The 12,329-nt window shown below is 39.9% G+C and overlaps 1 protein-coding gene across 2 annotated transcripts in view; it reads right to left on the reverse strand.

Annotated features, from left to right (window-relative positions):
• Window positions 1-1,703: 1,703 nt before the first annotated feature.
• LOC115133132 (Krueppel-like factor 12) overlaps window positions 1,704-12,329 on the reverse strand; it is a 155,942-nt gene continuing 145,316 nt past the window's right edge. Inside the window, exon 6 of one of the 2 annotated variants that reach the window (XM_029666091.2) lies at window positions 1,704-6,682. In XM_029666091.2, the coding sequence (XP_029521951.1) occupies window positions 6,501-6,682 (182 nt within the window). In that variant the 3' untranslated portion in view covers window positions 1,704-6,500. The remainder of the gene's footprint in view (window positions 6,683-12,329) is intronic. The other variant, XM_065026695.1, reaches the window with a different exon arrangement.

Genomic DNA, 12,329 nt, shown 5'->3' on the forward strand with positions numbered 1-12,329 from the left:
ACACCAAACGATTATGTTAGGTCAGTACCTAATCACAGAAAAACACAGCCATTTTTCCAGCCAAAGGGTCACAAAAAGCAGAAATAGAGATCAAATGAATCACCATCCTGATCTTCATCAGATGGCACTCATAGGACTTCATGTTACACAATACATGTACGTTTTGTTCGATAAAGTTCATATTTATATCCAAAAATCTCAGTTCACATTGGAGCGTTATGGTCAGAAATGCAGAAATTGTTCTGTTATAATCTCCACCCGGCACAGCCAGATGAGGATTGGCCACACCTCATAGCGTGGTTCCTCTCTAGGTTTCTTCCAAGGGTCTGGCCTTTCTAGGGAGTTTTTCCTAGCCACCGTGCTTCTACACCTGCATTGCTTGCTGTTTGGGTTTTTAGGCTGGGTTTCTTTTACAGCACTGTGTGACATCAGCTGATGTAAGAAAGGATTTATAAATACATTTGATTGATGTCATTCCTCTAAATTAGCTGGGCGTCCAGGGGTTAATTGAACACTAGAGTTCCTGAGGCGGAAATTCTGGAGGCCCAAAATAATTGAGGATGTTAGATCCTTTGTTATGGCCTGCTCCACCTGTGCCCAAAGAACTTCCTCACGACAGCGATCAGCTGGGTTTCCTCCATCCCAAGGGCTGATCACTATCCTGGTGGTCATCGATCAGTGCTCCAAGGTAGCAGATTTCATCGCCCTGCCCTACCTCAGTCAAGGAGACAGCCAATCTCATGATTAATCATGTCTGGAGAAGTCCCCCCAACCCCCTGTTTCCTGAACAAGGGGCCAAAGCGGGGGTGCCCTCAGCAAAGGCGTTTATTCAACAATGTTGCCACACCTGGACCAGAGCGCGATCCTCCTTTAAAAGTGGATTCTTGGAAGCTCGCCCCGTTCTACGTAGGACCATTCAGGATCCTGAGTCGCATCTACCTGGTCACCTATCGTCTCCAGCTCCCCAGGTCATTGAGAGTCTGTCCATCCTCCACTTTTCCCATATCAAACTGTTAAGAACCAGTACCTTCTCCCCCCACACATGCCCCTCCGCCCCCTCGATTTGTTGACGGCCACCCGGCCTACACAGTCTGGCGTCTGCTGGAGGCTTGTCGGGTCTGGGGCACCCTGCAGTACCTGGTGGACTGGGAGAGCTAGGAGCAGGTGTGGGTGCCTGCCCGGGACATCCTGGACCCGAGACTTGTTCGGGATTTCAACCAACTATGTGGTGGTTGCCCTGGATCTGCGGCCGAAGCCGCTCCTAGGTTCCAATTGTCACCAAGATAGATGATTGGATAGATGATTGAATGCCCACCAAAGGTCATGGATCATCTTATCCTTACATTCCAGGACACCATGGCCTATTTATTTCCTTAATTAACTTACCTCATTTTCACTCACTGTATATAGACTTTTTGTTTTCTTTTGTTCTACTGTTTTATTGACTGTATGTTTTGTTTATTCCATGTGTAACTCTGTTGTTGTATGTGTCAAATTGCTATGCTTTATCTCGGCCAGGTTGCAGTTGCAAATGAGAACTTGTTCTCAACTAGCTTACCTGGTTAAATAAAGGTGAAATAAAAAAAACACAAGCTTAGGTTTCTGAATTCCAGCGAATGTGAGTATAGCACTCAAATCTGCTAGTGAAACCAAAATCACATACCAACAACAACACAGTCTAAATGAGTTCTGGTACAAGCATGTTACATACAAAATGCAACTTTATTAACCTTCATGCCTAATTCATATACATGTATATGTTTCAACTCGGTTTAATTTAATTTCACAGCTCCATCCATACGAAAAAATACAGAGAGAAAAGCAGAAAGCATTGACAGAATATTTAGACAACTTCTGAAGAACAGAAAGAGAGAACAGAAGAAAAACCTTTGAACCTCTTTCAACCTTTGAACCTCTTTCAACCTTTGAAAAACATTGGGATTCCGAATTAGTTCCCAGAATTCCTTGAGCTAACGACTCCCTTTGAAGCAATGTGGGGCATATCACAATTTTACGGTAAGAATGAAAAGCTCTGAATACATTTACAATACAGTCACTTTACATGAATACAGGAACAACAATTACTGTACGTAATAGCAGTAAACTTGAAACAAAGGCATTGGCATCACTACGTAATTCTTCAAAAACAGAGATAAAACAAACACAGAATTGATACAGAAATTAAAGAAATATTGAACGGATACAGAAGTGTAATCAGAATTCTTTCAAAGGGAGCTCCCCAAGGGTTGGTATTCCAGGCCTTTACATATTCAATACAGCATTCCCTGCGAACCGCAATAAATTCAATCAGGTAATTCAAATGTCTTTCACTCTCTTCTATGATTTCGCATACTGCAGTATGGTGTGGCTGATTATGAAAAAAAACTAAGTAGTTGCACCAATGACCAGTATCGGAGAGGTCAAAACCTAAATGATACAATAATGATAAAATAATTACATTCTCTAAGTGAAGTTAATATTGTAAATACATCCATACAAATAATATGCAGCTTTCATGGGACATACATACAGCATGTAAAAGGCTGACATTTGAGGATACTGTATTGAAAAGATGGGGTAAGGCTCAGTGCATTGAAAATAAACTGAACAATGGGAGTCTGGGTTTTTCCAAAATGTTCCCAGACTTTTATGTTTTACAAATACATCTCTGTCTGAGTATCAATTCAAGGGTTTATATTTGAATGTCTATGATATGTGTTAGTTGTGAAATAGTTTATGTGCATGCTTTTCAGAGATTCGCTGTGATAGGAGGCACTATTCATTATTGCATAACTTTGACCCTGCTTACCGTTAAATAATTATCCTCGTAAAAACTTGTATTATGCCAAAGGGGAGTGGTAATGCACGCATGCAATAAGCCTCTGTGAACACATGCTAAATATTAGTTATAACTTTCAAGTTAAGTTAAATTGAAAGAAAATATATGTAGAATTTGGATAAATGTTGATATGAATCTGTACTTGTAATTGTAATATTATTCAACTCAACATGGCTTGGTAGAGAATGACATTAAAAGTTTGATCAATTTATAAAAGCAATTATCATATTGACTATATTTATATGAAAACATTCTCTTGTTTTGAGAAAGAAGAAAATCACGAACCAAAATGCACATTTCTGACATCAGATTTGATCATTTATATTCGTATTTTAGATAACAAAACAGTTTAAAATCAATAGCCCCATCTTACTGTATATCAAATCAGATAAATTAGCATCTCTGAAAAATACTTTACATCTATAAATGTGTTTCCTTGTATCTAATAATCAAAGCCCTATTTTCAAATGTATATACAGGCTGTAGAACTGAGTTATCATTTTTATTTCCACTATCACATATATTAAAACACTTCAAAATATATATATTTTTACAGAAAATCGTTATATGCAAAATGAAGTGCCCCTCATTTCAGAAAAGTACAGCATATGAATAATAAAATGTTTAAAATTATGACTATGTATAAATGGACTTCATTAAATGAAATAATTTTAAAATTATACTTCACAACAAACAAGTTGCCAATGATATGCTTGGGCCAAAAAAGGCCAATGAAATATTCACATGTACACAAACAACATATAACAACATAATATGACATATATTATAATACTTCAGAAAAGCAAAAGGAGAGAGACAAATTGGGCATGATATTGTTTCTGATAAATATTTATTTGTTCCGGTAAGGATGTGGTTTTGAATTATAGGACAGTACCAGTGCTGTATGCGTGTGTTATTAAATCACTAGGCATATGCTGCAATCTCACAAACTTGACTCGACAACACCTTAACTTACTGACCTTCTGAAATCAGCTCCTGAAACTGTAAGCAGGGATCCAGCATACTCTAACGTCTGTGTACTGCACTACAAAAATACTTTGAACACATACAATTATCATACATGTGGGATTCTGTTGAGAATAGTTATGATAATGATGAACAAGGTCAGATCTAGGTTCAATATTGTAAAAAGGAAAATCTGATAACTTCGCTGTGATAGGAACAGTTGCAGATATTGCTTTCATGTATCTCAGAAAGGTTTATGTCGTGCTATTTGTATGTCTCTTTCCAGTTGGCTGGATAAATTGTCTTTAACTGGTAGTTTGCAGTTGATGTCAATCAATATGCAAAATATAAGTGGTTGATGTCATTGCACTGACTAATGAAAGTTGAGCCACATTTCTTTTCACAGAATACTTCAGTTATATATAGCCATTAATCTTTATACGGCTAAATATACGTTTCTATATAGCCGTAGATGTCTTTTTACTCCATGTACAAACAGAAAATGATCAAAATGTGGTTTTAGTGTGTTAAATAAACCTTAACACTGAATATGGTAAATAAGTATCTGTCATCGATGACAAACTACAAGTAAAGGTGGACCTGAAGCTGGATCTGAAGACCTCACATCATGATTTGTGTATGTGTGTATGTGTGATTAAAAAAGACACTGCTCCCAGCCACAGAAAGCTACATGGCCAACTGTCTGTGTACATTGTGCACTACAGTGTATTACCTTATAAAGAATGTAGAAAAGTTATGTTTTTTCCCTTCATTTTGGCACTGTACACTCTTAGAAAAGTTTATTCAGCTTTTCCCATAGGATAACCCTTTTTGGTTCCAGGTAGAACTCTTGTGGGTTCCTCCTATGGGGACAGCCGAAGGTTCTAGATAACACTTTATTCTAAGGGTGTAGGTCTGTTCATAGATACATTTAGAAAAACCTGTTCCCCCTCAACCACCAATCATTAATGTGACATTTTCCACACAATTTAAGGGAGGGGGTAACCAAAATAAGTGAATTTGCCTAGAACATTGTGCTGTAGAAATATAGATATTTGTAGTATAGAGTAGAAACAAAGAAGTGGAACTGGTAGAAATCGGTCTGTGATTGAGGACTTATTTGTCTATGACATCAGCAACCAGAACAAGGGTACATTGTTTCCCTCTACTGAATGTATTGCTCTTCTATTGAACTTGTCTAACCGAGTGGCTTAGCCCTCTGATCTAAATGTATGCACGCATGACTGTAAGTCGCTTTGGATAAAATCATCTGCAAAATGGCAGATATTATATTATTACTATTAACTAAACCCAAGATGTGTTAGCTCTAGACTACTAACACACAAAGGATCACAATGCCAATCCCTTTCACTGTAAAGAGCAGGGACACAAAACAAAATCCTTGAACATTATGGAATCGTCATATACGGTGTCAATCTGTAAGGTGCTTCAAATGCCAGATATGTTAATTTGATTTGTTTTAAAGTTCATTGCACATTGAGGTGTGGATGGATCTTTATTTGTGAAATGGATCAAAAGCAGGCATACACAGCAAGATATAATAAACAAAAAACTAAAAAAGTCTCGATTTTGAAACTATATTTACCCAATGAGATTGCTAATCACAAAATGCACCAATAAAGTTGCTTTAAATAAAATGTTTCAAAGAAGCTCTAGGTGCAATGCGGTTGAGTCATGTGCTAACAAAAACCACTGGATAAAAAAACAAAACAAATACCAAAAACAACAAACATTTATACTAAACCTGTATGTATTGTAATATGCGTGGATGTGAATGAGAAGGTTGCTGATGCTCTCTGTTTGTGGACATACTGTACTCTTAATCTCAGTTGCAGGTTTGCTGACATTGGGTTGGGGTTAACTCCGCCCCTGACAGCTTCTATATCACTGGCCCACTGGGATGCCTCTGATTCTTCTGAATCTAGAACACTGGTACGACAACTCATTCTAGAATGTTGATTCTTGAACACTCAAACCAGTTTTTATGGGTACAATCAATGAGTGGATGGCGCCCTCTGCTGCCGGTTGTCCTGAAGCACAGAGGGGCAGGGAGCTGCTGTAGGGAGTGAACTGGGAAACAATACTCTCCATGGACGAACCAGAATCTGTGCCTGTTTATTCCAATTTCCAATGCAAGGTCAAGATCTGCCCTATACTTCAAAGACACACATGCACACAGCCCTTCCATCAACCCATCCAATCCTCAGTTCTTTCACATTATAGATGCGAGAAAAGCAGCCATTTTGAACAATATAACCAAAACGAAGACACCAAGATGAACGGTTGCGATTAAGGTTCCTGTCCAAATTAATGAAGAAGAGCAATACTCCATCCGAGAAAAACTCCAAAGTGAAACAATTTAAGAACAGTGCTGAGAAAACAGACAGGTTTATGTCAAAACTCCAAAATGATAATAAAAGAGCATTTTCCAGTTCCGACCCTCCTCAGTCACTGAGGATCCAGAACCAACCCTGTTTTTTTTTCTCTGTGGACAGACAGATGCCTTTCTTTGCATTTTACTCTGCTCTTCCCACCGCCTCACAGACAGACAGCGGTGTGTGTCCAGTCCAGCTGAACTACATTGAGGGAGAGACCCTGCTCCCCGGGGCGGCACTATGTGTGTGTAAGTGTGTGTGTATGCTCCTTCTGATGACATCATCACCCTGTAACTGTCTCACACCAGCATGTGTCTCCGTCGGTGCAGGGCCAGGTGGTCAGAGCGCGAGAAGCTGCGGTCACAGTCCGCACACTTGAAGGGCTTGACACCTGTGTGTTTCCGGTAGTGGCGTGTCAGCTCGTCAGAGCGGGCAAACTTCCATGTGCAGCCATCCCAGGTGCATTTGTATGGCTTCTCACCTGGACAGGTCAACACAAACAGACATAAACAGAGACTTGGTAAAGTAATGACATTCACAACATACAATTCATCCGCACATATTTTTGAATTGCCTAATGATTTTTCTTCTAAAACAGTCTTCCAATATGCTTGGAAAGTGGAGACATCACAAACATAAAAGTAAAGTAAACATTACTGGAAACAGCTAACCGTTTTGGAGACAGTGCTTGCTAACAAAGAGGTTTGCAGCGGTTAATTAACTGTAAATAAGTTAATTGTGTCGCCCCACAGTTAAGCTAAAAACACACCTAGGTTACTGACGGCCAAGGTTGCAGCTCTGACTATGTCAGCAGTCACTTTATTTTATATAGCTCAGATCATCAACTGTTCATGGCTCGCCAGGCGAATAACCCTCAATGACAGCAAGACAAAGGAGCTGATCGTGGATTACAGGAGACAGAGGGGCAAACACACCTCCATCCACATCGACGGGGCTGTAGTGCAGCGGGTCGAGAGCTTCAAGTTCCTCTGTATCCACATCCCTAAGGAATTAACATGGTCCACACACAACCACACATCTGCGAAGAGGGCACGACCTTTTGCACCTCAGGAAGCTGAAAAGATTTGGCATGGGCCCTCAGATCCTCAAAAAGTTCTACAGCTGCACCATTGAGAGCAAATTGAATGCCTACATCACCGCTTGGTACGGCAACTACAAGACACCCGACCGCAAGGCATTACAGAGGGTGGTGAGTATGGCCATCCAAGACCTCTGTAGCAGGCGGTGTCAGTGGAAGGGCCAAAACATTTTCACCGACTCCAGCCACCCAAGCCATAGACTGTTCTCTCTGCTACAGCACAGCACGCGGTACCAGTGCACTGGAACCAACAGGACTTTGAATAGCTTCTACCCCGAAGCCATAAGACTGCTAAATAGCTTATCAAATGGCTACCAGGACTACCTGCACTGTCCATTTTTTGCACTAACTCTCTTGCACCAACTGTCACACTGGACACTACCCACACACTTACACTGACACCCCAACACACACGTACACACACATACACACACTACATATGCCTACAAACACATTACAAGCACACACATGCATACTGATTCCACACTTTCACGCTCACAAACACTTTCACACTCACCACATACACTGCTGCTACTGTCTATTATCTATGATGTTGCTTAGTCACTTTACCCCAACCTACAGTTGTCATGACATTGCCCTCTTTGGTTACAGCAACCACCATCCCTCTCTCCCTGCCTCTCTCTGCTCCTTCAACCAGGCTGCTGTGGTCAGTGAGGTCATAAATTCCTACGGAAGACCCTGCCACATGGCCACACAGTATAGAGATAGAGTGAAGTTTCATAGAGAACAAAGGAATTTCTTCCACCTCACAGAACTTGAGGTCCGAACAATGTTCACGTTCCGGAGAAGGTATAAAAGATCGGTGAAGAATCCAGCTATGAACTGGTCTGTTTGTTACAACTTGGGGAAGCTCATGGGAGACGGTGTGGCCACATTACCATAACGCTGTTTACATAATAGCCTCAGATATGAGGTTTACATCTAATTGTCGTATAAGATGAATGTGTGAGGATGATATTGTTTGTAAAATTGTGTCATGTGATTTTGGACTGTTTATTGAAGGAAACTCCAATTCCCTTTTGAGTTGAACTAAATCAGAGCCCAGTTAGGGTCAAGCATCCTGGGGCAGCCCCTTTTCTGCAATTCCGAATAAAACCAACATTGAGAAATTCTCAGTAGACCATTTTTCTCTCAATCACGGGAGGACAAAGGTTGCAGACCATTGTTGAATATTTTAACCATACCACGTGGTTAAACTCTTAGACTATCAATTTCGACAGAACAAGAACAAGTCTTTCATATTAATTACTAGTCTGCAGCTGGGAATTCGGTATCATTGAACGCAAAGAACGACAACCGACAAAACATCCATTCTACAACAACATGAATGAATCTCACTCTGAACTATCCACTATAACCACGACAGAGAGAGAGAGAGACGGACAATTCTACGAAAGAAACAAACTTTTCAACAGCGATCAAGACGACACACTGAGCGTAAATACATATATTGATTGCAATTGTTCCCGAATGAGTGAGCGTTCATGTGTAAAGGATTAGCATTTCAATTGTTATAATTATCACTCTGTAGTGACTTCTTAGTCGACCCCCACTTCCCTTTTGTATAACAAGCCGCCATGCCGGATTAGCCCACTAGGGCACATTCTCCTATCATTTCTTGTAACCAGATTTACTTTGTTTGTTTTGTTTATGCATTTCTGTGAATTCCTTAGTTAGTAATAAATAAATGATTTAAGACAATTGATGTATGGATGACTTACTGGGTTCATGCAGATAACCAACAATTTACGACGTTTGGAATGAGACTAACGTGAGGTAAAGTAAATAATTAATGAAATCAGATGACTACAGATCAGATATGAAAATATCTGAAAGGTTGTATTGGGAAATTATAACTTTGTAATCTGAATATTTTCCTTGGTGCCCCGTCTTCCTAGTTAATTACAGTTACATGATTAATCAGTTTGATTGCGTAATACTAATTACAGAGAATCTTTGATAAAAACGAAGTCTTCAATGTAATTGATAGTAAAGACACGACACAGTATATGTACATACTGTAGCTACCTCCGATTACCTTGTATCCCTACACATCGACTCCCTGTATATACAGTGGCTTGCTAACGTCTTCACCCCCGCCCCTTGGCATTTTTCCTATTTTGTTGCCTTACAACCTGGAATTAAAATAGAGTTTGGGGGGGGGGGGGGTTGTATTATTTGATATACACAACATGCCAATCACTTTGAAGATGCAAACTATTTTGTATTGTGAAAGAAACAAGGAATAAGACAAAAAACAGAGAACTTGAGTGTGAATAACTATTCACCCTCCCCCCAAAGTCAAAACTTTGTAGAGCCACCACGTCTCTTGGGGTATGTTTCTATCAGCTTGGCACATCTAGCTACTGTTTTTTTTCCCATTCTTCAAAGCAAAACTGCTCCAGCTCCTTCAAGTTGGATGGGTTCCGCTGGGCTACAACAATCTTTAAGTCATACCGCAGATTCTCAATTGGATTGAGGTCTGGGATTTGACTAGGCCATTCCAAGAGATTTAAATGTTTCCCCTTAAACCACTCAAGTGTTGCTTTAGCAGTATGCTTAGGGTCATTGTCCTGCTGGAAGGTGAATCTCCATCCCAGTCTCAAATCCCTGGAAGACTGAAAAAGTTTTCCCTCAAGAATTTCCCTGGATTTAGAACCATCCATCATTCCTTCAATTCTGACCAGTTTTCCAGTCCCTGCCGATGAAAAACATCCTCCCAGCACGATGCTGCCACCACCATGCTTCACTATGGGGATGATGTTCTCGGGGTGATGAGAGGTGTTGGGTTTGTGCCAGATGTAGCGTTTTCCTTGATTGCCAAAAAAGTCTCATTTGACCAGAGTACCTTCTTCCATATGGTTGGGGAGTCTCCCACATTCCTTTTGGCGAACACCAAATGTGTTTGCAAATGTTTTTCTTAAAGCAATGGCTTTTTTTCTGGACACTCTTCCATAAAACCCAGCTCTGTGGAGTGTATGGCTTAAAGTGGTCCTACGGACAGATTCTCCAATCTCCGCTGTGGAGCTTTGCAGCTCCTTCAGGATTATCTTTGGTCTCTTTGTTGCCTCTCCAATTAATGCCCTCCTTGCCTGGTCGGTGAGTTTTGATGGATGGCCCTCTCTTGGCAGGTTTGTTGTGGTGCCATATTCTTTCCAATTAAAAAAAAATGGATTTAATGGTGCTCCGTGGGATGTTCAAAGTTTTGGGTCTTTTGTTTAAAACCCAACTCTGATCTGTACTTCTCCACAACTTTGTCCCTGACCTGTTTATAGAGCTCCTTGGTCTTCATGGTGCTGCTTGCTTGGTGGTGCCCCTTGCTTAGTGGTGTTGCAGACTCTGGGGCCTTTCAGAACAGGTGTATATATTCTGAGATCATGTGACTGATCATCTGACACTTACATTGCACACAGTTAAGACTATTTAACTAATTATGTGACTTCTGAAGGTAATTGGTTGCACCCGATCTTATTTAGGGGCTTCATAGCAAAGGGGGTGAATACATACGCACGCTCCACTTTTTAATTTTTAATTTTCTATAATTCTTTTAACAAGTAATGTTTTGCATTTCACTTCACCATTTTGGACTTTTTGTGTATGTCCATTACATGAAATTGAAGTAAAACTCCATTTAAATTACAGGTTGTAATGGAACAAAACAGGAAAAACACGAGGTGAATACTTTTGCAAGACACTGTAGCCATGTTACTTTTACTTGTTAACTAGAACAATACTCTGCAAGTTGCAACTCATTTGTAAGTAATTTTTTTCTAGAGCAATTCCTTGTTACATATTTTACATCTAGCTAAGGAGTTTTGAGTTTGAAGGAACATTATTTTTAGTTTATAAATGTTTTATATTATTCAGTTTGACAACAATGTGCACAAAAATTGTCCATTAGCTAGATAGCTAGATTGCTAACTGAGTCAGTCAAACAAATGAGATGGTAACGAGCAATAATGCTAAACACTAGCTAAATGCTTCCTCCATAAGCTAGCTATCTAGCCACTGTAGCTAGTAACACACAAATGATACTGATGGCCCGAGGTATTTAGCACCTCTGACTAGAATGTCGGCAGTCAAAACAGTCAAAATCACCAACTAGTGAAGCAGCTGTTCTGCCAAAAGCAGTGGTGGACAGAGTGAGCTCGAGCCAGACTTATGCTATGTTCATGCCATGTCGGGAACTTGTAAATAAGTCCCTCCAACTGGAAAAAAATGCACCTGGATGCCCCTCCAACTCATGATTAGGACTAGGAAACTCGGGTATGACCTCTGGATCACCGTCTTTCCCACATGATGAACTCTGACATCACACACCACTGAAAATGTCAACAACCATGGCCACAATTTTGTTTGTCAATGGTGAGAATGGTTCTTGTGTTCCTTCCAAGTTCTGAGCATGTGAACTCATTCCTCCGGTCACTCCTACATAATATGAACACGGCATTATACTGCGAGTGCCAGTTTTCTAGCTAGCATCGGCATTCACTTGCGCAACATATAAACTACAAATGTGGCTAGATGGAACTGGCAGTGTGGGATAATGGAGAGTGAATGATATATTTCGTCAACATCTTGCCAGCTAGTGGTTATCTAGTTGTGTCTATCTAGCTATCAACAGGGCTTCAAATTCAAACTACCAACATTAACGCAGATAGCTAACATTGGCTATATAGCAACATGGTCCTACTACGTGCCAATGGAAACAAAGCTTTAAGAAAACACCACTACTGCAACCTTCTGGTCTGGAGTATTTTAACAAGTCTAATATTTTTTGGGACAAATTATGAACAAAACGTTCACTACTTTGTGAACTGTTAGCTACAGATCAAATAAAAAAAATTGAATAATATTTTATTTGTCACATGCTTCGTAAACTAACAGTGGAATGCTTACTTAATTACTTACGTAATTTTCCTACAAATCAGAGTTGAAGATAAATATCAAAAATATAATAAACAAATAAAAATAATGACATAAGGAAAAAATACACAGTTTATAACGA

Source organism: Oncorhynchus nerka, linkage group LG1 (genome assembly GCF_034236695.1).
Source record: "Oncorhynchus nerka isolate Pitt River linkage group LG1, Oner_Uvic_2.0, whole genome shotgun sequence".
In the NCBI taxonomy this organism is placed as follows: Eukaryota; Metazoa; Chordata; class Actinopteri; order Salmoniformes; family Salmonidae; genus Oncorhynchus; species Oncorhynchus nerka.